General features: G+C 43.7%; 1 protein-coding gene and 1 long non-coding RNA gene across 5 annotated transcripts in view; one reads left to right on the top strand and one right to left on the bottom strand.

The window, feature by feature from the left end:
• Positions 1-22775, bottom strand: part of LOC102156847 — a 30048-nt gene extending 7273 nt beyond the window's left edge. For both annotated transcript variants that reach the window (XR_005364495.1, XR_005364494.1), the window contains exons 1-2: positions 22583-22775; positions 7928-7993 (exon numbers count right to left, since the gene is read on the bottom strand). This is a non-coding gene — a long non-coding RNA (uncharacterized LOC102156847). The remainder of the gene's footprint in view (positions 1-7927; positions 7994-22582) is intronic.
• TOB1 (transducer of ERBB2, 1) lies at positions 22318-26847 on the top strand. Of its 3 annotated transcripts, none has more exons than XM_038547714.1 (2): positions 22318-22335; positions 25627-26847. In XM_038547714.1, exon 2 carries the CDS (start codon positions 25770-25772, stop codon positions 26805-26807), a length of 1038 nt encoding a protein of 345 aa, XP_038403642.1. In that variant the 5' UTR covers positions 22318-22335; positions 25627-25769; the 3' UTR covers positions 26808-26847. The 3 variants fall into 3 exon arrangements, with proteins under 3 accessions (XP_038403642.1, XP_038403640.1, XP_038403641.1); XM_038547712.1 differs by lacking the exon at positions 22318-22335 and adding an exon at positions 22562-22578; XM_038547713.1 differs by lacking the exon at positions 22318-22335 and adding an exon at positions 23516-23775.
• Positions 26848-27219: the final 372 nt, after the last annotated feature.

The following is a 27219-nucleotide window of genomic DNA, read 5'->3' as shown; positions in this document are numbered from 1 at the left end:
TAATTGGCATATGCAAATGCTTAAGATAGTGCTTGGTTCAAAGAGTATGCTGTGTACGTGTTGCTGGTGATGATGGTGTTATTTTGGCAGCCAGGATCTGCAGCCGAGCGACCAGACATAGAGCAGAAATAACCAGACTGGGGTTTGATGCCTTACTATTTCCTTCTGTAAATCTGGGGACCGATATTGCCCACTTTTTAATTTAGCCAAATGAGCCCATTGAAGCCAAAATATAATGGATCACCTACCATCATCATGATTTCATAAAAGAAGAGCCATCTTGTCACCAAAACTAAGATGGAGATAACCTCAGAATAGACATTTAAGTTAGAAATGAAAACTAACTTTACTAAAGGCTAGCTTGCACTATCTTTTGATCAGTGTGCAGCTGATAGAGGGAAGCCTTGTCTGTCTGCCTCATGGCTAATGGGCAGAGCAGAGGACTCATTCATGCCTGGGGCTCCCCTTCCTGGGGCCTGGGCTTGTGAGGGCTCGGTTGGGAGAACCACAGGAAAAGCTCCATGGCCATGTACAAGATGTCTGTCCTGACTCTGAGCTTTCGTGCTCACAGCTGGCACCTCTACAGTCCTATGTAGACACTCAGAGCCACTGGCTTCTGGCCCCACCGGACCTCACTCCAGTCCATGGCCCCCTCCACTTGCTCTTGGATGTGACAGCTAAACTTGCTTGCTCCCATTTGACCTTTGGCACTTTTTAAGAGCCTTGGCTGGAACCTGCCTTCTGCCCCTCCTGCTCCTGCCCTGTCCCATCCCCACCCCTGGACCTCAGTCTCCACCCTAGTCCTCGACTGTTGAGCATCTACACAGAATGTCAGAGCTGAGATCAACCCTCACAGCCACTGCAGTATGGACTTAGCACTTCTTACACTCACGTGCTCCTGCTTTCCCCATGGGGGTGAGGGACAGAAGGAGAAGACAGAGTCTCAAATTTGGTCACAACCTATAGAAAGCAAGAGGCCGGAGGGCAAGAAGCTAAAAGGATAATGAACCTTCATCCGTGTCAAAGCGTGTCTCTTGGATTTATCTGCAAGCTCTTTGAGGTGGGGACCTACTCTGATCATCTTTTATTTAATCTTTTATTTCTTACACATTCCCAATTCCCCCTGTCCACCCTTCCTCCCCAAAAACCAACTAGTAAAAGCCATTGAAATACTGTTGCTTTGAATTTGATTCCTTCATTCAATACACATTTACTGATCACTTGCCAAGAATGATGCTAAGACAAAACAGATAAGGACGTTGCCTTCAAGGAGCCTTCAGCCTCATGAGGAGGAGGACACAGGGCCATGGGATGGGAAGTGAAATAGAAAATACAGAATATTTCCAAACAAGCCTGAAGGCTGGGCTGAACTGGTTTCACCTCCTAGTGCTTGGGTGGTTTGGCCCCTATGGGTCGGCCCAGCCTGGAAAAGCAATCTCCCCACTGAGGCTCCAAACATACCCCATTCAGCCTTGAACACAGCTCTGAGCCAAGGGCGAGTCAGCGTCACAACCATGCAACCACCTCCTTTTGTTTCCAGAGAGGGTTTTTTCTGTCTTGGTCTGCTGGTGCTCATTCTCCCTGACCCCCTCCCACACTCTTCCTAAACACAAGCAAGACCTTTCCTTAAAAACAAATGCCTCCCATTGCAAGATAAGGGTGCCTTTTCTGGGTTTTCACTCATGTATTGACGCTTGTTTTCATACTGAATTTGGGCTGGCCTTGTACTTACTTTGTTGAAACCTGAAGGTTGTTTCAGCAAAAGGATACAAGAAAGGAGAAAATAAATCAAAGAAACACTAACCTCTCAACCCAAAACAACAACAACAACAACAAATTCAATTAAGTGATTTAGAACTGGGGAAATTTCCCAAGAGGAGAGTCTAAAAGTAAGTTGGATGGGAGGACCCTTCCGGCCAACGATACAGAGATTTCCATTACTTACTCTTCTTCACTGCTCACTGACAGCAATGGTGGGTCAGACTTTCTGTGGGGGGCAGGGGGTATGTCCCTAAAGGGTTCTGCACTTCCTTGCAGTGGCCTGCCACGCCTGAAAGCTACTCCTGAGAGGACTCTTTTTGGTCTCTGCCCAGTCTCCCAAGGTAAGGCTCTCCAAACTTCCATGAGCTTTCGCTGGGAGAGTGATCGATTTCTTCCCAATCTGTAGCTGTACAGATTGGGGGCAGCCTGAAGGTTGTGGGGAAGCATTCAGAAGTCAGGAGCCCTGGGTCCTAGTCTGGGGTGTGCCCTTGACCAGGGCAAGTTCCCTGACTTATCTGACTCATACAGTCTGCAATGTTCAATAAGTCTATATCTTGTTTCTTTAGTTTTAATCATGTAATTGTAAATCGAATACGTGTTTGCTGTAAGAAAGCGAAGTTAGGGCAGAAATATATAAAGGCAGGTCGCTCACCCCACCCACCATCACTTCCAGAAATAACCAGTGTTTGTTAGGTGAGCACCCTTTCAGAAATGGTCTCTGCCTACACAAAGATATCACTGGGTATGTTTAGGCCCTGCCTAGATTCCGGGGTTGCCACGGCTTGTCTCATGGCTGTGGAGTTCCCCATCTTCTGAAACAAGAATCTGTCTTCTTAACACATTTTATTCTTATGGCACCAAGAAAGGTTTTGCTTTTTTTGTTTTTTTCTTTTTAAATCTGTATTCACTTTTTTCTAGAAAATTCCAGAGATAAGGAAAAGGTGGGGAGCTGGCTTGTACAGGGCCAAAAATCAATTACTCATATCTATTCCAAACTCCTCATTCAGTGATGTCACTTCGGTAGCTTGCAATTGGCAGCAGTAGGAGTATTTACACCATAGCAACTGGCAAATGCTGCAAATCAGGACCCCACCCCCCACCCCAATCTACTAGTTTACCGGCACGTCATGGGGCCTGGTGAGGAACGTGCTTGGAAAACTCAAGGGGAATCAGCCAAATGGCGCTTGCTATGCAGTTTGATGGGCTCTACGGAGTCAAGGGAACTGGATCTGTAGGCTCTCTCCCTGCTGGCAAAGGATAACAACCCCGGGCAAAATCATGGAAATAGATGTTGACAGAAAGTAGGGACTTACACCTCCTCTATCTATCCTGCTGTCCTGAAGCAAACACTTAAGATGTTACTTCTTTTAGATGTCTATGGTAGAGTTCTAGAGCAATGGCCCCAATGAATGGCGTCTCCTTGTGTCTGCACCCCTCTGCTATGTGATGTTGCTGTTCCCCTCACTGAGCAGTCAAGTCTACTTTGCCACCTCCTTCAATCAGGACTAGCCTAGTGACATTTCTGGCCAGCAGAATATGGCAGAAATGACATGCAAAGTCTGGAGCTTAGGTCTAAAGAGGTCTTCCAGTGTCTACCATTACCCTCTCATAACCTTGAGATTGCCATGCCCTGATGAAGTCCCCTGAGTCCACTGGAGAATGAGAGACCACTGGGAGAACTGGCAAGCTGCACCAACCTCCAGACATGCGAATGAGGCCGTGTTGGGCCCCCAACCCCCATCAGATGACCTTAGCCACATGGGTGATGATGGCAAGGGAGACTAACAGAACTGCCCTCATAAGCCAACCCTCAGCGTTGTAAGAACAACAAATCAGTGTGGTTTGTTACGTAGCAATAGCTAACTGAAACAACCTCAAAATCTAGAGAAATCAACTAGACCAGGAAAGATGGTGCTCCCTCTATCCCCCACCCCCACCCCTGGCTATAAATGAATCCCCACTAGAGTTGGTAAATAATCAGGATTTATTTAAGCTATTATTTCCCCCAGGAGCTCATACACCTTCAAAGGAATAACCTTTTAACAGTGGGACTGCAGGCCCTTATCAAGGATATATTTATGGCCTGGGAGTCTCCTGCCTCCTCTTCAGAAGCTGCATCCTCTGACAGCTTCAAGTTCACTTCAGAAAGGTCTACCTACCCAAGGGATGGGGCAGGTCTAATTCCAAGGTGACAGCTGGTTGATAATGCAGAGAAAATTGTGAGGAGATGCTGAAGCAAGTCTAACCATTTCTGTAGCCAAACAAAACAATCCCAAACCCCAAAGAGTGCTGGAGAAAAAAAATAAACAAGGATTCCAAAGATGACAGAAAGTGGGGGCAAGCATATAGGTCATGCCCTATATATGTCAGTTACATAAAATAGTAAAAAGTCAGGTTGATTAAACTGGAGTTTTAGATTGTTCTGAATGTGGTTTCCCTCGCTAGACTGTAAGCCTCTTGGAAGCAGGGATAATAAATTGTTCATCTTTATCACTAAGAGCCTCATATGGGGCTTTGCACAGAGCAGACACTCAGTGAATGCTGTTGAACTGAAGAATAAATTCAAGCCCAAAGAATAAGGTGGGAAACATAGAAGCCGATAGGTTCTGAGGTTTTGAGGTTTTTTAAAAAATATATTTTTATTTATTTATTCATGAGAGACACAGACAGAGGCAGAGACACAGGCAGAGGGAGAAGCAGGCTCCCTGTGGGGAGCCCGATGTGGGACTCGATCCCAGGACCCCGGGATCATAACCTGAGCTGAAGGCAGACACTCAACCACTGAGCCACCCAGGTGCCCTACTTTTGAGATTTTGAAAGGCTTGAAATGTCTGCAGAGAGGCCAGGAGAGCAGAAGTCTGAGCCCAGGGAAGTGGCTGCAGGCCGGGTCCTATGGGCTCCTGCCTCCCCTAACCGTGCCCCTGGCAGGAGTCAGTGCCCTCCCCTGGGAACTTCAAGGTGAGGATGCAAGTCCTCAGGCTGAGGTGCCACCTTGAGCCCCCTTACTCATCAACATTATTCAGAGAGAGGTGACTTTGCCGGGCCTCGGGCAGCAGAAGCCTCTTCATGCCCCAGAGCTGGAGCCCTGGAGTCGACCCCTCAGCTGTCCTGAGGCAAAGCCAACGCAGAAGTCATGGAAGGCAGCAGAGCCTCAGGGACACTCCCCCAGATACTAGTCAGTGGCTCTGTCTAGTTGTCTAGGGCCTCAGCCTGACCCAACTCCTCCCTCTCGCCTGCGCCCTTGGGGCACAGGGCTCTGATGCTTTGGGGGCTCCCCGGCCCCTCTCTGGAGGACATCTCTCTCGCTACTACTCTAGCTCTGCTTTATACATCTAGGAACAGGGCCAGGCAAAGGGGCCCATTGAGCAACGTCTGTTCTGAGTCCCTTGCCACTTCCTTTCCAACGAAGAGCATGCTCTCTGGCACTCAGAGACTTTGTTCCTTGTTCCGGGGTCTGCAGAAGGAGGGGAAGCAGGGACGAGGGGATGGAAAAGGAAAGGGAGTGGGGAGGGATTCCCCAACAACCTCCCAAATTCTCCCATTACCTACAGCATAGAGTTCAAGTCCTATTTTTGGTATGGGGAGCTCCGGGCCAGGCAGGGCTCACCCACAGCTGCAGCCTTAGCTCTGCCTGCCTGCTCCGACCTGCCAACCACAGGGCTCTACACCCTGCTTCAGCAGGGCCCGAGTCGGAAATGTCATTTCTCACTCCCTGCCACAGAACCCTTCAGGGCCTCCCTCACCTCTCTGTGGATCCTTCCCTCACTCCTTTTTCAGCAAGTGCTCAGTGAACACCCGTGTGGGCCAGGCTCTCTCTGCTTCGTTCTAAGGATACCACAAAGAGACATGGTTCCTACCCTTAGGGACCTGACAGGCCCTCTCAGGGACGGCTCTGGAGTTAGGGGGGTAAAGAGCTCTGATGGTGGGGGCTTGGGACAGCCTCCCGTGAAGAAGTGAAATAACAGCTGAATGCTAAGTGGAGGTTAATAAGGCCAGGAGGGTGGAGTGAGAGGCCCCAAGGTGAGAGGGAACCTGGTAGAGGAAGTAAAAGGAGTGGGAGGAAGGTTGTGTGGATCTTGGGCTGTGGGCCTGGTGGACACAGTGAGGATTCTGGTTCTCCTCCTGGGAGAAATGGGAGACACTGATGGGTTTAGCCTGGTGGCAATGGAGGGATGGGAACATGTGAGGTGGTGAGTGATGGGGGCAGAGGTGAAGGCAGGAGAGGCTGCAGGAGGCTACTGGAAAAGGCAAGGAAAGAGGTGCTTGTGTCCTGGACAGTGGTGGGTGGATCAGATCAGCAGGTAGGGGGCCACACTGATGGGCTCAGTGGCAGGTTGGCAACAGGGCCAAAGTCCAAGGTGGCTCCCTGGTTTCAGCCTTGGGAAGGGTCTATGCTCTCACTAGCCTGGGGCTTACTCAGTCTCAGAGCCTCTGCATCTAGCATAGCATCTTTTGTGTGTGTTTGTAAAGATTTTATTTACTTATTTGAGAGAGAGCGAGAAAGCATAAGCAGGGGGAAGGACAGAGGGAGAGGGAGAAGCAGGCTGTCTGCTGAGCAGGGAGCCTGACTCAGGGCTCAATCCCAGGACCCTGGGATCATGACCTGAGCCAAAGGGAGATGCTTAACTGACTGAGCCAGCCAGGTGCCCCCCAAGCATAGCATCTTACTAAGAGCTTGTAGAAGGGAAATCCAGATACCAGGGAACAAAAGGGCAAATCTCTCTATTAGGAGCATGTCAGGCGTTAAATTCAAGCCATTTCAGCCAGACTATTTACAGAATTCTTGTAACAAACAGGTACTTCCAAATGCACAAAATCAGATTCCCTCCAAAGTGATTAATTAATGCTTTCGGAATGTAGGCAGATAGGTGGGGCATGAGTATTCTGTTCTCATTTTTGCAAAATAATAGTTTGAACTAAAGGAAGCTTCTGGAAAAAAAACACTACATAAAGAAGTAAGCCCCAGGGATCCCTGGGTGGCTCAGCAGTTGAGCGCCTGCCTTTGGCCCAGGGCGTGATCCTGGATTCCCGGGATCGAGTCCCACAAGGGGCTCCTTGCATGGAGCCTGCTTCTTCTCCCTCTGCCTATGTCTCTGCCTCTCTCTCTGTGTCTCTCATGAGCTTAAAAAAAAAAACGAAGCCCCAGATGTAAAGATATTTTGACCACATACACTCAATATAATTATATGATAAATATTTTAAAAATATATATATATTTTAGATTTTATTTATTTATGAGAGACACACCCACAGAGAGGCAGAAACACAGGCAGAGAGAGGAGAAGCAGGATCCACGCAAGGAGCCCCTTGTGGGACTCGATCCTGGGAATCTGGGATCAGGCCCTGAGCCAAAGGCAGATGCTCAACTGCTGAGCCACCCAGGTATCCCAATATTAAAATATATTTAATAAGGTATTATTTTTAGTCTTTTAAATATGATGTTACTTTTATTTTTAAAATTTTTTTTGTTGTTTTTATTGAAGTTCTATTTGCCAACATATAGTATAATACCCAGTGCTCATCCCACCAAATGCCCTCCTCAGTGCTCATCACCCATTTACCCCAAACCCCTTCCCACCTCCCCTTCTGCAACCCTTTGTTCGTTTCCCAGAGTTAGGAGTCTCTCATGATGTTACATTTATTTATTTATTTATTTATTTATTTATTTATTTTTAATATTTTATTTATTTATGATAGACATAGGAGAGATTGGCAGAGATACAGGCAGAGGGAGAGGCAGGCTCCTTGCTGGGAGCCCGACGTGGGACTCAATCCCAAGGCTCCAGGATCGCATCCTGGGCCAAAGGCAGGCACTAAACCGCTGAGCCACCCAGGGATCCCCATGATGTTACTTTTAATTGCAACATTTGCTTGCTGTGAAATTCCAGCAACATATAAAGAGTGGCACCAAAGTGAAGTGCCAGTTCACCCACCCGTAAAGCTCTCTCTCATCGAATGTCACCGTTTTTTCCTATGCACTGAAACATGTTTCCACTTTTAATAAAGATGAGATTGTTCAGTATTTTTCTGTGGCTTAATTTTCTCCCCATAGTCATATGGAAGCATGACTTAGGGTCATGACCAAGCCACAGCTATGGAGCCAGATCACTGGGGTTCAAATCCCAGCTCTGCCAACCAGCTGTGTCATCTTAGATGAATGACTCACCCCACTGTCCCTCGGTTTCCTCATCTGTCAGAGAGCACAAGTTACGGTATCTTCCTCATTGAGTTTCTGGAAGGGTTAAGAAAACATGAAGCACAGAGTATAATGCCTGGTACATATATTATCTTCCTGCATCAGGATGGATCTACCTCACCAACAGCTTCCAAGTTCAAGATGGATGGAAATTATTCAACTAGCCTTTGGGGATGGACATTTATTTCCATCTCCTTCACGATTCTATACTGTAATTATCTGTGAAGTATCTTTAAAGATGTGTCTTTCTGCAAACATATGGGCATTTTTGTTCTTACTACAAAATGGCACCAATGTCCACTCCCACCCTTGTACTTAGTCAATTCAGATTCCTGTTAGAGACCTCTTTCCCCACTCTTTTGTCAATGCTAACATTTAGCAATTTTTGGTAAGTTTCATCAAACCAGTGGATAAAATGAAATACCTTATTGTTGTCATTTTTGTTTTGTGAGATCATCATTTTATATATTTATTAATAAATTGTGTTTTTTTTCTTCAATGAATTAACTCCATTTTAATGTTGGGCAATTTTCATTGAATTTATATCTTTCAGATGTTTTGTAGAAGTTATTTATATATTATGGTATTAATCTTTTGCTCTTTGCTTAAGTCACAAATGGTTTCTCTCACTTGGCCTTTTGTGTGTTAATATTGTTTATGATTTCCTTAGGTATACCAAAGATTTAAATATTTACCTGTTAATCTGCTTATTAAGAGATAAATCTATTTATCTATAGTCAGTCTGTTAATCTTTTCCTTATGGCCTTTGGGATCTGGGCCTTCCATAGAAAGGCCTGCCCAAGCTCAAGATTTCAAAAATATGTTTCTACATTTATCTTTAATTGTTTATAGGCTTTAAAAATGTTTTGATTTTTAAACCACCTTGAATTTCTTCCTAAAATTGATAGCCATCTGTTCCGACACCATTTTGCCCCATAAATTGTGATTGCCATCATTATCATAAACTAAGTTCCTATTTATACAGGATATGCTTCAGGACTCTGTTCTGTTTCCTCACCTACTTGGTTTTTCCTACATCAATACCTCATTTTTTACTATTATAATCTTTGGTATCTTTGTTGTATGTCTTGACATATAACAGGAGGTGCTCCTGTCATTATTCTTCTATTTCAAAATGTTCTTGGCTATTCTTGTATGTTTACTCTTCCAGATGAATTTCAGAATCAGCATATCCATAAAAAGTCCTGCTGGAATGTCAATAGGAACTAATTTGGAGGAGAATTAATATCTTTTTAATACTGAGTTTTTTCATCATTTTAAGAAGATAAATTGTTTCTCCATACATTCAACATTTGTGCATCCTTTAAGAAAGTCCATAGTTTTTTTTTCCATAAGTCCTGTACATTTTTTGATAATTTGTTCCTAAGTTCCTTTTTAGTTTTTATTATTAACATGAGTTGTATCTTTTTTTTCTATCATATTTCCTAATTTATTATTGCTGATATATAGGAAAGCTACTGGCTTGTGTGTGTGCATATGTTTCCTTTATAATTTACCACCTTGTTAGATTCTTTTTTAAGCCATAATCATTTTTTAAGGGGTTGAGCCTGGAAGTTCTGCATATATTATCATATCATCTAGAACTAATGCCATTTGTCTCTTTTCATGTTGATGTATAACTCTTGTTTTTCATCTTACTGCAGTGACTAGGTACTCTAGGTTCATGTACTAATAACAATGGTATCAACTCAGTTTGTCTCAATCCTGACTTTAAAGAAAATGCTTCTAATACTTTGCTGTTTAGCATTTGCTGTAGCTGTAGGTTTCTTTTTTTTTCTTTCTTTCTTTTTTTTAGCTGTAGGTTTCTTAGGTTTCTAATGGAGATTTTATCAAGTTCAGGATTTTTTTTTTAAGTTTATTTAGGTAAACTCTGCACCCAATGTGGGGCTCAAACTCATGATCCCGAGATCAAGAGCCACGTGCTCTACCCACTGAGCCAGCCAGGTGCCCCAAAGATGTTTTCTTTCCTGCTTCACTTATGAGAAGGTTTTATTTTTCCCCAGTCACAAAAGGGTATTGTATTCTACTAGAAGTATGTGGAGGTTTTTTGGTCTTGGTTTTGGGTGGGTTTTTTTGGTACCAATTGAAATTATCAGAAGTTTTCTCTCTTTGGTATATGAATGTAGTGAATTTCATTAAGTTATCTTAGTTTTGAACCATCTTTGCATTACTTTAATACACTGATCCAATTGGCTAATATTTCATTTAGAATTTTAAAAATCTGTGTTTATAAGCAAGTTTAGCTTTTGGTTTCCTTCTTGGTTGTTTATGCTTGTCCACTTTGGTATCAGCATTATGCCAGCCTCATAGAATGAATTTATAAGATCTTATTTGTAAAACCACACTGGCCTCATTTCTTTTCCATGGGTAGATTTTACTTTTTTTTTCTTTTAAAAGTCACCTTTATGCCCAGCCTGGGGCTTGAAATCAGGACCCTGAGATCCAGAGTCACATGCTCCACCAACTAAACCAGCCTGGTGCCCCACTGTGGGTAGATTTCAAACTATTTTTTCCATTGTTGGTGATCTATTTGGGTTTGATACTATTTCTTGAGTCAATTGAGATAATTTATGTTTTCCCTGAGAATTGTAATTTTCATCTGGATTTAATGCAGTTGGGCATAGTATTCTCTAAGTTCTTTTTTAAAAATATTTTATTATGTATTTATTTAAGAGAGAGCACAAACAGCGGGGGGCGGGGGTAGGGAGCAGGAGAGGGAGAAGCAGGTTTCCCTTGGAGCAGGAAGCCCAATGCAGGGCTTGATCCCAGGACCCCAGGATCATGGCCTGAGCTGAAAGCAGACTCTTAACTGCTGAGCCACTCAGATGCCCTTCTAAATTCTTTAATAACCTCTGTTTCTATAATCATGTTCTCCTCCTGTTTCTAAAAATTGTCAGTTTGAGCCCTTTTCCCTTAATCAGACTTAAAAATTTTATCTATCAATTATCAGCTTTTTATTTTAGACACCTGATATTTGTTATTTCATCCATTTTATCCTTGTTAATTCTTACCTTCTGCTTGATTTAGGTCTATTTTTTGTTTCTCTTTTTCTAGCATCCTGAACTGTATGCTTAGATAACTTAGTTTCAGCTTTTCTTATATTCTATAAGTGTGCTTAAGGTAATAAATTTCCCTCCAATTATCACTCTCTGTGCGTCATATAGAACTTGGTAGGTAGTGTCTATGCTGTCATTATTCTAAAGTGATCCATGTTTCAAATTTGATTTCCTACTTAACTACAAATTACAGAAATTTCGGTTCTGATTTCCTCTTTAATGCAAAAGCTATTGCAAAAACTGCTTTAAAATTGCAAGTGAATAGGGGCACCAGGGTGGCTCAGTGGTTGAGAGTCTGCCTTCCCCTCAGGTTGTGATCCCAGGGTCCTGGGATAGAATCCTGCATCGGGCTCCACACGGGGAGCCTGCCTCTCCCTCTGCCTGTGTCTCTGGCTCTCTCTCTCTCTGTGTCTCTCATGAATAAATAAATAAAAATCTTTAAAATCGAAAGTGAATGGATTTGGTTTTTTTTTTTTTTTTTTTTTACATTTGTCATTACTTTCTAGTGTTAATGTTCTTTGGAACTTTTAGGTCAGAAGGTTTCTACTCTGGGGAATTTATGGACATTTTCTTTGTGCTCTATTATGCAGCCAATTTTAAACTTTTCCATGGATGTTTGAAAAGAATATCTATCATTGGCAAGTCCTGCAAGAATACAGGTATCTACCAAATCATGCTTATTATTCTATGACTTCATTATTTCCTTCTGGTTGTTTTCTCTACTCACTCTTAGCTTCCAGAATTCCAGTTTTGGTCAATATCGAATCTTCTAGAGCTATTCTGCACCTTAATATTTTTTCATATTAACCAGAGTGAGAATAGAAGAACAGTGATTTAACTTTAGAATCCAAATGCCACTGGGCATGTGAAATCATGTGGTGATTCATTGTGTAAGTACTGCCCAAACGACAAATTTTTAACAAGTTAAAAAAGCCAGCATACACTGGGACAAGCCCATTGGGATGAGAGCGGCCAAATAGCAGAATGCTGAATTTTATGAATCTGAAAAAGTCAGTTCAGCCAAATAGTTATTAAGCATTCTGTGAATGGCACAGGCACAGGGCTACTGCCTTGCCCTCACGGCCACACAGCTCTCTTGGATAGGACGTGCAAGATCGTTAAGTAACAAAAAGACAGCGCACACTTTCATGCCAAATGAATGGCCCAGGCAGTGAGTGTTACAGCAGTCTAGGGAGTGGGGAGATGGAATTTGTAAACACAAGGTTGCTTATGTAGAAACCTAACCCAGCTGGCTTTAGCCAAAAAGGGCCTTATTATTAACTCAGGAGTATCTGAGGTGCCTCTTAGGCACTACTTAGGTTCTCTTGGCCTCACCTTCTCTCCCTCCAGCTGCTGCACAGGCTCTAACTTCATAATTTGACAGCACAATTTGACAGCTTCTCAGCTCACACCTTGTCAATGGCCTCTTGCCTCAAGACTTCCCAGTTGACACGGAGGTGCAGGATCCTGTTTGTCTTCCAATATTCCAAACCCAGAAATGTGGGAGAGTTAACAGCCTGTGATATGCATCCTATGACCAGTGGAAAATGGGAATTATTGAATTAATTCTTGGCCCTTTCCTTTCTCCAGTGGATTGCCCTGGGACACAGTTTATGTTGCTTCTTGAAGGACTAGCCCATGGTGGGATCAAACAATTGTACTTCACAGTGGCTGGCTCAATGATGCAACCTTGGATTGGTTCTCTCTCCTTTGGTGCTTTATTCCCTTTGTCCTTCACTCCTGCTCCCTAGGATTTCACTGTCTGTTAAAGTGGTAGCACAAAGCCCTTTGCTCAGGCTCTTCTCTTTTGGGACATCTTGTAGCATAAAGTCCAGGTAGAGGTGATGTAGGGGCTTAAAGGTTTTATCAGGTTCTTTCTTTCTTTCTTCTTTCTTTCTTTCTTTCTTTCTTTCTTTCTTTCTTTCTTTCTCTCTTTCTCTCTTTCTTTTCTTTCTTTCTTTCTTTCCTTCTTTCTTTCTTTCTTTCATTAAAGATTGTATTTACTTATTAGTAAGATTGGGAGAGAGAGGCAGGCTCCCTTTAGAGCAGGGAGCCTGATGCAGGACTCAATCCCAGGACCCTGGGATCATGACCTGAGCCAAAGGCAGACGCTTAACCAACTGAGTCACCCAGGCACCCTCAGGTACTTATTTTTTCTCCATGTTTTGCCTATGTTAGCTGAATTTGCAGCAATCTCTCTCCTGATGGTACTAAGATGGCCCCAGAAGCCTCAACAATGGATTTTTCCAGGTTCACATTTCATGGGAAAACAGTCTTTATTCCCAACATCTCAAACACAGTTGAGAGTTATTGACTCTGATTGGCCTAATTAGGTCAGTGACCATCCCTGAACCCATCACAATGGCCAGGAGAATGCCATGTTCTAGTTGTCTCCAGCCTAGAAGTTAATACCCAAAGGAGAGGGATGAATGGAGAATGGGAGAGGGGTGGATGCTCAAACAAAACCCAGGAGGGGTTGTCTAAAGTAGCAACAAATACTCAGCACGACAGAAAAGGTTGAGGTAGAAGAAACCAATCTTCTGCCCCAGCCAGAATTTTCCCACAGAAAGTTTTTAGGTTTTCCAGAAACCAAAAGTTTTTGGCTTAAACCCTGCCACAGAATTGATCCTTTTTCTTTTGTACCAAGATGGGTAGAAATACTGGTAGGTCTGCAGACGTGATCTACTTCCTCCCTAAAAGACAAAGTATCTCATCTTCAGAATAATCAAACAATTGAAGAATATTCTGTTTAGTGATAAAAGCAACTGAACACAGATTGATGGCAATTCCTGCATACCGAGTGCTATCCTAGGCTCTGGGGTCCAGAGTTAAATAAAATATGTTCCAAACCAAATTCCAACAATGTCATTTCCCTACTGAAAAATCACTTAATATCTTCTCATCTGTTAAAGGCAAAATTCCCAATATCCAAACACAAGGCCCTCAGTAATCTGGCTTCTGCCTATCCAGCCTCTTCTCCAGAGTATCAATACCCTTCCCCTTTCTCAAATAGTCTATGTTCTTTCATTAGATCAGACAACTATGGAGCAAAGCCATCAATCAGTCAATATTGATAGGCTGTAAGTCTCTACAGAGCTCATGTGCAAAGACATAAAAAAGCTTGGAATCAATCCAACATAGGAGTGGGACATAAACCCATGGAAAGGAAGATAACCTAAGAATTAAGTAACAATCTAAAACACCAAGGTTTGAGGTTCTGAGAAATATTTTGAAGATGGAAGTGACAGAGTTGGGGATACTGTATATGAGAGAAGAGAGTGTCCATGATACCCACTTACAGTTTACAGCCAATTTCACATACTTTCTTACTTGAACTGAATCAAATTTCCATTGGATAGAAGAAGCAAAGGAGGAGGAAAAAGAGGAGAAGAGGAGGGGAGAGGTGGGGAAGGGAGGAGGAAGGGGAGGAAGTGGAAGGGAGGGAGGAAGGAAGACAATGTTAATATCTACGTAGGGGTTTACAGTCCACCAAGCAATTTCATAGGCATGATCTCATTAGATCCTCACACAGGTCAGAGGGAGTTATTGCTTCTATTCATTACACAAAGGCTGAGACTCAGTGTAGCAATACTCAGCTCACACCCAGCAGAGAAGGACTTAAACACTCTGTCATTTCAAGTTCCTAATTTTTCTACTCTGCTCAACTACAGCTGAGACAATAAGAAGTGGGAGCCATGCTGGTACATCCTATATCAGCACATGAATGCACAAAATCAAATGGAAGTATTTCAAGTAAACAGTGTGATGTGTGGCAGAAAGATCAAGGATAAAGAAAATTGAGTAAATATCACTAGAACTGTTTTGTTTTTTTTAAAAGCATTGATGGGATACCTGGGTGGCTCAGCGGTTGAGCATCCGCCTTCAGCCCAGGGCATGATCCTGGAGTCCCAGGATCAATCCCACATCAGGCTCCCTGCATGGAGCCTGCTTCTCCCTCTGCCTATGTCTCTGCCTCTCTCTGTGAGTGTCTTTCATGAATAAATAAATAAAATCTTTAAAAATGATAACCTTTGAATCAGACCAAATGCTAAAAAGTTAAACAATACATAAGAAATCAAGTTTCCACAAACAGGTAGAAGACCCTCTGAAAACTATAAAACACTGATGAAATTCCATTCTATGCTATGGATTGCAAGAATAAATATTGTTAAAATGTCTATACTACCTAAAGTAATCCACACATTCATTGCAATCCCTATCAAAATATCACCAGCATTTATCAAAGAGCTAGAACAAATTATCTTAAAATTTGTATGGGGCCACAAAAGACCCCAAATAGCAGAAGCAATCTTGAGAAAGAAAAGCAGTGCTGGAGGCATCACAATTCCAAACTTCAAGTTACATTACAGAGCTGTAGTTATCAAAACAGTATGGTACTGGCACACAGATCAATGGAACAGAATAGAAAATCCAGAAATAAACCCACAATTATATGGTCACTTAATCTTCAACAAAACAGAAAAGAATATCTGATGGAAAAAAGGACAGTCTCTTCAAAAAATGGTGTTGGGAAAACCAGACAACAACATGCAGAAGAATGAAACTGGACCACTTTCTTTCACCATACACAAAAATAAATTCAAAATGGATTAAATGTGGGATAAAAATAGATGGAACTCTAGAGAACAAACTGATGGTTACCAGAGGGGAGGTAGGTGGGAGGATGGGGAAAATAGGTGATGAGGATGAAGGAGTGCACTTGTTGTGATGAGCACCAAGCGATTAAAATAAAAAATAAATACAAAATAAAACATAACATTTGGGCAAGTTTGAAAATAAAATTTAAGGTCAGAATCATGGGATGCCTGGGTGGCTCAGGGGTTGAGCGCCTGCCTTCGGCCCAGGGAATGATCCTGGGGTCCCAGGATTGAGTCCCACATTGGGCTCCCTGCATAGAGCCTGCTTATCTCTCTCTGCCTCTCTCTCTCTGTCTCTCTCATGAATAAATAAAATCCTTTTTAAAAAATAAGATCAGAATCATATTCAGGAGGGCACCTATGGCTCAGTCAGTTAAGCATCTGCCTTCAGCTCAGGTCATGATCTCAGGGTTCTGGGATCGAGCCCCTCATCAGGGGCTAGGGGGTCATCAGCAGTAGGGGGTCTGCTTCTCCCTCTCCCTCTGCCCCTACCCCCTGCTTGTATTCTTTCATACTCTCTCTCAAATAAATAAATAAAATCTTATAAAAAGAGTCATGTTCAGCAATATTTTGGCATACAGTATGCAAGATGCTCAAATGAATTAAAAAGAAACATACAAAGATCTCTCATAGAAATGTGGAGAAAAGGTATTGCTAGAAAATTCACTGAAAGAGTAATATAGAGCTGAGAAATATGTGAAAACATGTTCATCCTACGTAAGATCAAGGAAATGTAAATTAAAACAACAAAGAGATACCATCTTATTTATCAAATAGCCAAGAATTAAAAAAAAATCTTATTGGTCAATATGTGGTGAGACAGACATAATTATATACACTGGGAGTGTAAAATAGCACAATCTTTCCAGAAAGTGGATTTTCATTATGTACTAAGACCCTTAAAAAAGATCCCTTTGCTTTGACCCAGTAAATACACTTATGGAACAATCCCAAAGAAATAATCAGGGATGTAGTTAAAGATTTATATATAAAATGTGTGCATTGATGAATGAAAAAGTAGATTTGGCACACACACACACACAATATGACTCAGTCACAAAAAAGAACGAAATCTTGCCATTAGTGACAACATGAATCAACTTAGAGGGTATTAGGCTAAGTGAAATAAATCAGAGAAAGACAAACACCATATGATTTCACTTCTACGTGGAATCTAAAAAACAAAGCAAATGAACAAACAAACCAAGCAGACTCCATAATACAGAGAACAAACTGGTGGTTGCCAGAGGGAAGGAGTGAGTGAAGTGGTGAAGGGGATTAAGAGGTACAAACATCTAGTTATAAAATAAATAAATCAGAGGATGAAAAGTATAGCAAGGGCAATATAGTCAATGATGTAATAACATTGTATGGTGACAGATGGTGAATACACTTACCATGATGAACATTAAGTAAAGTGTGTGTGTGTGTGTATATATATATATATATATATATATATACACACATGTTGTACACCTGGAACCAATATGACATTGTATGTCAACTATACTTAAGCAATAAATTTAAAAATATTTTTTATGTTTGTTAAATATGATTGTTTTTATACAGATACATTGTTAATCATGCTGAGCAATGATCAAATTATTCTAAATCCGAGAATGCAGTCCTTAAAAATGATAATTATGACAATGCTTAGTGTCAGGGGAAAATAGAAACCACATAATACTGAGTGCCCTGCAGGATACAAATCTGCACATGTAGTAGAAACTCATTCAGAAAGAATCAGAGCAGGATGCTTACAGTGGTTATCACCACATGGTGAGATAAGGGTGATTGCTATTTTCTTCTTCGTTTCGTTTTCCAAATTTTCTACAAAGAGCATTTCCAGGTGTTTAAGTAGGTTCCACAGCCACCATGGAGCCCAATATGAGGCTTGAACCATGACCCTGAGATCAAAACCTGAGCTGAGATCAAAAGATGGATGTTTAACCAAATGAGCCACCCAAGCACCCCTCAAGGTTTTATAGAGAAAGAAACCCTAATATTCAGACTAGATAAAATTTTATTTTTTTAAAGAATCAAGTTCACGTTTCCTTAAAAGCTGTTAAGTTAGTGTTTTTGATGAGAACATGTTCAGCTAAAAGTCATGGAGGGTTTCATGTTGGCTTAAGAAGTAGACTAGAGGGCAGTCTGGTGGCTCAGCGGTTTAGCACTGCCTTCAGCCCAGGGCATGATCCTGGAGACCTGGGATGGAGTCCTGCATCGGGCTCCCTGCATGGAGCCTGTTTCTCCCTCTGCCTGTGTCTCTGCCTCTCTTTCTCTCTGTGTCTCTCATGAATAAATAAAATCTTAAAAAAAAAAAAGTAGACTAGAGATAGTCACAAGCTTTGATCAGAGCCTTTATCTCTGTGATTATCTTGCATCCTCTTCATGGTGATAAAAGGGCTGCTGCAGCTCCTGCCATCAGATTTATGTTAAGGCAGAAAAAAAGGTGGAAGTTTCCCAGTGGTGATTTTTAGAAAGGATCCCAAATTCATTGACATTACTCCCTTTAGAGGTGGGTCAGTCTCTATGCTTTCCTCTTGACTCTAGACAGACTTATGATTACTTCAACCAATGGATATGGGAGAAGTGGTGCTTTGTGACTTACAAGGCTCGATCAGTAAAAGGCCATACACCTTCCATGTGCCTCTCTTAGAATGTTTGATCTTCAGAAACTCCTTCTTGGGATGCTTCCTCTCAGAACCAGCTACCATGCTATGAGAAGCCCAAGCCACAAGGAGAGTTCAGAGGCCATGTGTAAGATGCTCCAACTGACAGTGCTAACGGAGTCCAGCCTTTGGGTCATCCCAGCCCAGATGCTAGAGAGATAAGTGAAGAAGCCTCCAGATTCACACTGTTCCATTCAGGAGCCGCTGGCCATCTATGGTTATTTCAATTCACATTTAATTAAAAGTAAATGAAAACATTAGTTCCTCAATCACTCTGGCTACATTTCAAGTGTACAAGAGCCACAGGTGACTAGTGGCTATCATATTGGACAATATAGATGTTTCTATCATTGGAGAAAGTTCTATTAGACAAATCTGCTCCAGATGATTCTTGAGTGTTTGAGTCTTCCCAGCTGAAGCTCCAGATGTTATGTGGCATAGAAAGGCCATCTGTCTCCTGTACTCTGTCTGAATTTCTGATCTACAGGATCTCAGAACATAATAAAATAGATGTTTTATGTTGCTAAGTTTTGGATAGTTTGTTATGTGGCAACAGTAACTGGCATACGTTCCTTTGATAAGAAGAGTAAAGCTTTCTTAGAAACCATCATATTGGGATCCCTGGGTGGCGCAGCGGTTTGGCGCCTGCCTTTGGCCCAGGGCGCGATCCTGGAGACCCGGGATCGAATCCCACATCAGGCTCCCGGTGCATGGAGCCTGCTTCTCCCTCTGCCTATGTCTCTGCCTCTCTCTCTGACTATCATAAATAAATAAAAATTAAAAAAAAAAAAAAAAAAGAAACCATCATATATATCGTTGGACCATGTATCTATTTTATAAACTAAATTTTATGTATGTAATTCTATTTGAGTAAGTAGAGCTGTAAAACAATCTATGCTTTAAATTTATGTATCATTATAATAGAACACTTACCATTTTTTGTAACATGGTATACAACAGGTGAAATCTGGAATTCATATATTTAAAGCATTCTAATATTATTAATAAATGTTAATCAATTAGTGTTCTTTGTGTGTAGAATGTTGTGAACACTGTATCAACTCCCAGAATCTGCAAGTATAATCTCTGGCTGAGACCAAAATCCTTAGCCTTTGCTAATGGAAAGAAATGCAAAGATTTGGTTTGGATTTTTGCTCATCAAGATAATAGGGAGTAAGCAAGTTATAAGGACATATTTTCCTACTGGACCAATTCCTTCAGTGGAATTGCTTGTCCCAAAGATAAATGAGTATGTTCAGTGTTATCTAGTTATCTTTCAATTACAACTGTCTGTGTTCCCATCTCTTTTAGAGAATGAATGGCTCTCCTCCACTAACCCATATGAAAAGCCACAGGAAACCACAATGAGGTTTCTTCAGTCATAAATGTGTGACTTCCTGTGAAAAATGTTTAGGAAAGAATTGGTTTACTTGGTTTTTAATAACTTGGTGATTATTTTATAATTGTTCCTCACCAACAATTTAAAAATGTGCATGGTTCATATTGCATGACTGTCCACAAGAAATGAACGACAATAAGGATAAAAATATTATGCTCGTATGCTAACTTTCAAGACACAAAGTTGATTCTCTAGAAGCTAAACAAGCCATAATAAGTACACATCAGGTGATGGTAACTTTCCTGTAATCCTCAGTTTACAAAGAAACAATGAGAATTTGAAGGTTTAGGACATGTCTCTCAGAAATCAAGGTGGGAGTATATATGCGTTTATATGTGTGAATGAGATAATAATTCACAGCACTTTCAAGAATTGTGTTTCATAATGATATTAGAACATATTTGTTTACCAAACAATAGTTACCTTCAGTGTGAGGCACTGCTCCAGGAGTCATGTGGAATGCAAAGTGGGGAAAGGCAAATGCTGTGATTTTCAGTGACTATTACTTGTCCACAGGCAGGAATATCTATTGTTGTGATAACCACCTGGAGCCTCATATCAAATGCTTTTTTTTTCCCTCCATAAATCAAAATAATCATTTAGCAGTTCACTCCCCTGTGTAATTCCAAAGTAAATGTTAAGTGGTAATAAGTGATGGAGGGGTGGGGAGGGCATTTAAAGTGTAAAACTTGTATAAAGGAAATTTTATACCTGTGACTTGGAAGGCTATGAATCTGGTTTTCCTTTTACTTGTAAACTATATATATATATATATTTTTTTTTTTTTTTAAAGATTTTATTTATCTATTCATGAGAGACACATAGAGAGAGAGAGGCAGAGGGAGAAGCAGGCTCCATGCAGGGAGCCTGATGTGGGACTCGATCCTGGGTCTCCAGGATCATGCCCTGGGCTGAAGGCCACATTAAACCACTGAGCCACCCGGGCTGCCCTGTAAACTGTTTTTTAAAAAAGAACTACATTGTAATTTACTTTAGGGGCATTGGGTTTTAAACGTGGAATTTTTAAATTGAAAGAGATGTTTAGAGATTATGTATCCAACCCTCTTTATAGGTGAGAGAACTGAAGGTTCATAGAAATGGGTAAAATCAGATCTGCCAATACCTGCACTTCAGTACTTTGCCCAGTATGCTGTGGGGCCTTAATGTGTGTGTGTGTGTTTATATTTGCTTTGAAACGTTCTCATATCCTTCGACTGAGTTCCAAAAACTCATACATTTTTGACATCTAAATTTTTTATTTAAAAATTCTACTTACTGCCATTGATAATTAATCAGAACCTATTGGATGACTGCTCTTGAATTTTAAGGCTGGGATTATAGATTGGGTACATGCAAAAAAGAGAATTTGTGCCTTCTCTTTGAGAATTCTTGAAAAGTATAGATAAGGTTGACAACATGGCAATTCATCTATCTTTGGTTAGACATTTTAATGTCAGCCAAGCCTAATATGCTCCTCTAATTATAGTGATATATTTTCCAAATTACAAATCAAGACACATGGCCCAACACATGGTCCTGCAATTCTGGATGTTTGGTACAGTATTATTTGCCTAATGGTAAGAGAAATTATGCTCTGGAGCACGTGAAAGATGAAGTGTTTCTCTTGATACTCCATTCCCAAAATATACTATCTTGCTTCTTGTAATTTCTGTGCTCAACTAATTAAAAAATTAAAAATAACTCACTTTTTTTTTTATAACGAATGGAACGAATGTTCATTATAGGAAACAAAAGATACAACTGAGCAAAAAGTAGAAAACACATGGACTATTTTGATGCAGAGAAACATTTCATTTAAAATGTTTCCATAAAATAAAGCACTTCCAACACTTTCACCATCATATCCCACTTTCCCTTGTTACAGAAAAATCCGAAGACAAAAAAAAAAAATCAGAATAAAACTTGGATGTTCTTAAAACACGCCGCCTGAATTTTAGGAATCCATACAATGACCAGTCCCATCCTCAACCCATTCTACAAACCTGTCTTCCCTTTCCCTCCCACACACACTGGGGACTTTAGCAATAGCCTTTTTTTTTTTTTTTTTTTTAATCAATTCGGTTCCCTCTAAAGGGGAACAGGGGGTGGAGGCACGAGGGCAGGAGAGTCAGGGTGGAGAAGAATAGGCCACAACCGGATTTTGCATCCATAAAGCGCAGAGCCTCTAGGCCTAACAGTCAAGCGGGTGTGCGCCCAAGGAGTACAGCTGGTCTACACCGCCGGCTCCGCGGACACCCCTCCCCGCGGAGAGCCGCGCTTTAACTTCCTTATAGCAGGTTGAGAGCGCAGGCCCCACCGTTTTAAGAGGAAGGCGGAGCCCCAGCTGGTGTTTTTCCAGGAAGCACTTCTTGAGCGCAGAGGAAAGGGGAGAGAAGGCCAGCGCGGGGCGCTTCATTCATTGCTCCTCTTTCTCCCCCTCCCAGCTCCCCTCGGCTCCGACTCGCTCTCTCCTCTTCCCGGTGCCAGTTTGACGTCGGTCTCCTGGATACCAGGCAGCCAATCGCCTCGCCGCTAGGGGAGAAGCGCGGCCAATCAGGCCTCGTTGCTACCTGTGAGTAATATTTTTAGCCGAGAGGGACGCCGGCCTCCACTCCCCCTGGAACTCCGTGGAGCTCTCGGCGGCAGGTTGTGGAAAGGGGCGCTTCCCCGCCCCCCGGGAGTCGCTCTCTTTCCCCGCCCGTTCTTTCAACCGAAGAGGATCTTAAACGCGCATTACAGGAAGGCGCCGCGTGTATGGGTCTTGATGTTAAAGTACCACTTGAAAACACGCGCAGGCACAGAGACCCTGAGATACGTACGCAGTTTGGCACGGAGGCCTGGGCCGGGATGTTTGGGATAAAATGGGATTCTTCCTGCGGTCTCCAGCCACCCCCGCGTCCAAGTGGCTGCCGGGTCGCACGGGGAGGTCGGAGGAGGGATGCGGAGGCAGTTAAACTGTCACCTGGGCGGAGGTGCGGCCAGGTGCTGTGTCTCCCCCACCCCCACCCCCACCCCCACCCCCTGCCCGGCACGGCGGCTTCGGGTTCTGCTGCTGCCACTCCCCGGGTGGCAGTTGGCCTAGGCCCCCGAGGTGATTAATATTCAATGAACCGGCTGCACGAGTCCCCGGCTCAGTTCGCCCTTTCTCTGAGGCTCTCCTGCGTGCACCGGAGGCCGATGTGGCGGCGCGTCCACGGGGGGGAATTTCCCGGGCCACAGTGCCACTCGCGTAGGGCATTTTTTGGTAAACTGTCCCCTCCCTCTCGAGGCCTCGGGCTCTCCCCGCTCTTCGCCGCCGCTCCGCCACCTGCCTGGCTCCCCTCCCCCCTCTCTCCGAGGCGCTTCGCCGGGACCCGGCGTCAGCCGCCCCACCCACCACCGTCGCCCTCACTGGCACTTCTCTCCCCCAATCCCTTTCCCAGCTTCCTCTTAGTCCCGCCCCCGGCGGCCCCAGGACGTCGGCTCATTGGCCGTCGTGGAGCCGGAGGGGTGTGGCCTCGTCCCCCGGGTCCCTCCGCCGCCCGGCAGGACATGGGCAGGCGGGACTCGGCCAATGGCGTCGAGGGGCAGGGCAGGGGCGGAGCCGCCGCCGAGGGTCTGGGGTGAGGGGCGGGAGGGCGGGGAATGGTTACGCGGCCCCGAGCTGTGTGACGCGAGGCGGGCGCGCGCGCACCCCTACGGGAGGGGGTGGGGGCGGGGAGGAGCCCATAAAACGAGAGGCGGGGCGCGCGCCGCGGCAGAAGGAGCGAAGCTCTGGCCCGGCGCGGAGCGGGCGCACCACGGGACGCTGGGCCAGGCCACCGGGCTGTGTGGAGAAGGGAGCGCGCTCGCCCGACCGGCCCCGCCACCCCGAGCCGCAGCGCCGAGCTCCCGAGGCCCGCGCCCAGGCCCCCGTCGTCCGCCCGGCGGCGCCGCGTAGCCTCCAGCCTGCTGGGCTCCGCCGCCCTCCGAGCCCCCGCCCTGCCGCCCCTGCTCCCCCGCCCGGCGGCCGGCTCTGTGGTGGACGCAGCCCGTAAGTATCGAGGGGCGGCGGGGCTGCAGCGGCGTCGAGCCCCGGGCCCTCGGGGACCGCGGCGCGGCGGCCGGAGCGCGGAGGGGAGCGGCTCGGAGGGGCCCCGGCGCGGCGGGACCTGGAGGCGGGGCCGGCCGGCGCCCGGGGGTGGGGGGGGCGGGGTTGGGGCGCCGGGACGATCGGCGAGCTCCGGGGGCGCGGTGGGCTCCGCGGGGCCCCAAGGGGTGCGGGGAGCCGCTGCTGCCGGGCTCTGGCCGGGTCCCCGGGGCCTCGGGCGGGGGGCGGGCGGCGGGCGGCGGGCGGCGGGTCAGGTTACGGCGGGGGGAGGGGAGCGGCTGACCCGGAGCGGCCGGCGCCCCGACCTGCCCGGCGCCTGGCCCGAGTGGTTGCTTTGCCATTTCTCGTGGCCTTCCTCCTCCTCCTCCTCCTCCTCGTTTTCGGAGGAGACTTGTACTCTCCTCCTCCTCCTCCCCCCCTGCTCCTCCTCCTCTCCTCCTCCTCCTCCTCTCGCTGCTGCTGCTCCAGCGCTCGGGCTCCGAGAGCTGTGAGCAGAAATCTAATGAGACCCAACTGGCTGTTTATGTAATTCTTCACACTCCTGCTTAAGGCGTTGCTTTAAACTACCTTTCGCGGAGCCTGAATTTCTCTCGGCTGCAGCGTCAAGCAATTTGGCTTAATCAGCTGCCTTGGCCGGCACTCGGGCTTTGGGCTTTAAAGTGTAGTTTGGGGGCAGCCGGAGATCCTTTTTTCCCTTTGTCACCACAAATAATGGAAAATGGAACAGATGGATTGACACCAACTTGATTTTTTAAAATGTCCTTTTAAATCAACCTCAGTGTACAAATAGATCCCTTTCGCAAATATCTTCTGTTTGCCCTTGATCTTTTCTTATCCCCACCCAGTGCTGATCCAGCAAACGTTTAAAGGTCGACCTTATCGTACAAGCCTCTCCGGCTGTTCTCTTATCGCGAAGGAGGGAGGTGGTTTTGAAAATCAGAATAAACTCAGAAACCCTGCCCTTTAAAGAGAATAATCAATAGAGTTTTGAAATTAATTGTTGCTTTTGTTATACTTGCTGTTAAAGAGGTATTTTCAGATTTAGAAAAACGCACATTGGAAAGGAAAAACAGAAGCTCGATTTTTACGTTGTGTGCCCTTAGCATATTTAAGACGGCCGTGATACAGGATAGTTTGGTTCATAATTATTGTTCACTAGGACGGCAGTTCATTTAGTATTTTTAATTTTAGCTTCACGTACTTTGGAAATTAAAATAATTTTCCTAACTTCTCAAATGTCTGAATGTTTAACCATACAGCAGATTTAGGCAGCATATATCCAGAATGAACTGAAATACAGAATTCATTTCTAAATTAGTGAATAGGAATATGATCACTTTCTAAAACTGGTATATATGTGTGTGGAGGTGGGTGGATGGTTGTGCAGAGTAGAGTTTCCAATAAATATTCTTGTGAGAATTGAGGGAGGAAATACACTACATATGGGGGAGATTTTATATATACATATATACACACACACATTTATACATATACACATATATACATATATACATATATATATATATGAGCTGTATTCAGGGAAAAAAAGTAAATAATAGGGTTAAAAATACTGTTTTAACTGTAAATCCTAAGTTGTCCCATGAGATTTTGAACTTTAATAAACAATTTTCTATTGTATATTCCTTTATTTTATGCTGATTATATTTTTCTGACTTTCTAGCCTATTAGACTTTTTCAAAAGTAAAATTACTCCGGGGGTAAGAAAAGGCTGTGGGACTTAGATTTATCTTATTTGGACATGTTTGTTTTTGTTTTGTTTTGTTTTTCTTTAAGGAGCAAGACCACTCAAGGTGAAGGATAATCTACAAAGTACCAGCACTTTGAATGAAAATTTGTTTCTCTGCCACAAACTGAACACTGTGTGTGTGTGTTGGGGGGGAGTTGAAACACAAATCTCACTTTGTGGCATAGCAGCTATGCAGCTTGAAATCCAAGTAGCACTAAATTTTATTATTTCATATTTGTACAATAAGCTTCCCAGGAGACGTGTCAACATTTTTGGTGAAGAGCTTGAAAGACTTCTTAAGAAGAAATATGAAGGGCACTGGTATCCTGAAAAGCCATACAAAGGATCAGGGTTTAGATGTATACACATAGGGGAGAAAGTGGACCCAGTGATTGAACAAGCATCCAAAGAGAGTGGTTTGGACATTGATGATGTTCGTGGCAATCTGCCACAGGATCTTAGTGTTTGGATCGACCCGTTTGAGGTTTCCTACCAAATTGGTGAAAAGGGACCAGTGAAGGTGCTTTATGTGGATGATAATAATGAAAATGGATGTGAGTTGGATAAAGAGATCAAAAACAGCTTTAACCCAGAGGCCCAGGTTTTTATGCCCATAAGTGACCCAGCCTCATCCGTGTCCAGCTCTCCGTCGCCTCCCTTTGGTCACTCTGCTGCTGTAAGCCCTACCTTCATGCCCCGGTCCACTCAGCCTTTAACCTTTACCACTGCCACTTTTGCTGCCACCAAGTTCGGCTCTACCAAAATGAAGAATAGTGGCCGCAGCAACAAGGTTGCACGTACTTCTCCTATCAACCTCGGCTTGAATGTGAATGACCTCTTGAAGCAGAAAGCCATCTCTTCCTCAATGCACTCTCTGTACGGGCTTGGCCTGGGTAGCCAGCAGCAGCCGCAGCAGCAGCAGCAGCCATCCCAGCCGCCACCACCACCGCCACCACCGCAGCAGCAGCAACAGCAGAAAGCCTCTGCTCTTTCTCCTAATGCCAAGGAATTTATTTTTCCTAATATGCAGGGTCAAGGTAGTAGTACCAATGGAATGTTCCCAGGTGACAGCCCCCTTAACCTCAGTCCTCTCCAGTACAGTAATGCCTTTGATGTGTTTGCGGCCTATGGAGGCCTCAACGAGAAGTCTTTTGTAGATGGCTTGAATTTTAGCTTAAATAACATGCAGTATTCTAACCAGCAATTCCAGCCTGTTATGGCTAACTAAAAAAAGAAAAAAAAAAATGTACAAGTTAAAATGCACGGGCCCAAGGGGGATTTTTTTTTTTTTTTTACCTCCTTGAGATTTTTTTTTTTTTTAAAGCTTATAGTAAGGATACATTCAAGCTTGGTTACAAAAATAAAACCTGCATCATTTTTCATTTGCCAACCAAGCACAAAGTTATTTTATACTGACTGTATATTTTAAAGTATACTCTCAGATATGGCCTCTTACAGTATTTAAGATATAGCAAGGACATGGCTGATTTTTTTTTTATAAAAAATTGGCACTAATAAGTGGGTTTATTGGTCTTTTCTAATTGTATAATTTAATTTAGTACAAAGTTTGTAAAATATCAGAGGATATATATATTGTTTCTACGACACGGTATTGCATTTATATCTTTTTACTACAGTGA

Source organism: Canis lupus, chromosome 9, assembly GCF_011100685.1.
Source record: "Canis lupus familiaris isolate Mischka breed German Shepherd chromosome 9, alternate assembly UU_Cfam_GSD_1.0, whole genome shotgun sequence".
NCBI classification, from domain to species: Eukaryota; Metazoa; Chordata; class Mammalia; order Carnivora; family Canidae; genus Canis; species Canis lupus.
This window is presented reverse-complemented; position numbering and strand designations above follow the sequence as displayed.

What these genes read in the sequence shown, in the direction of transcription:
- TOB1 (XM_038547714.1), top strand. Translation starts at nt 25,770, where the DNA reads ATGCAGCTTGAAATCCAAGTAGCACTAAATTTTATTATTTCATATTTG.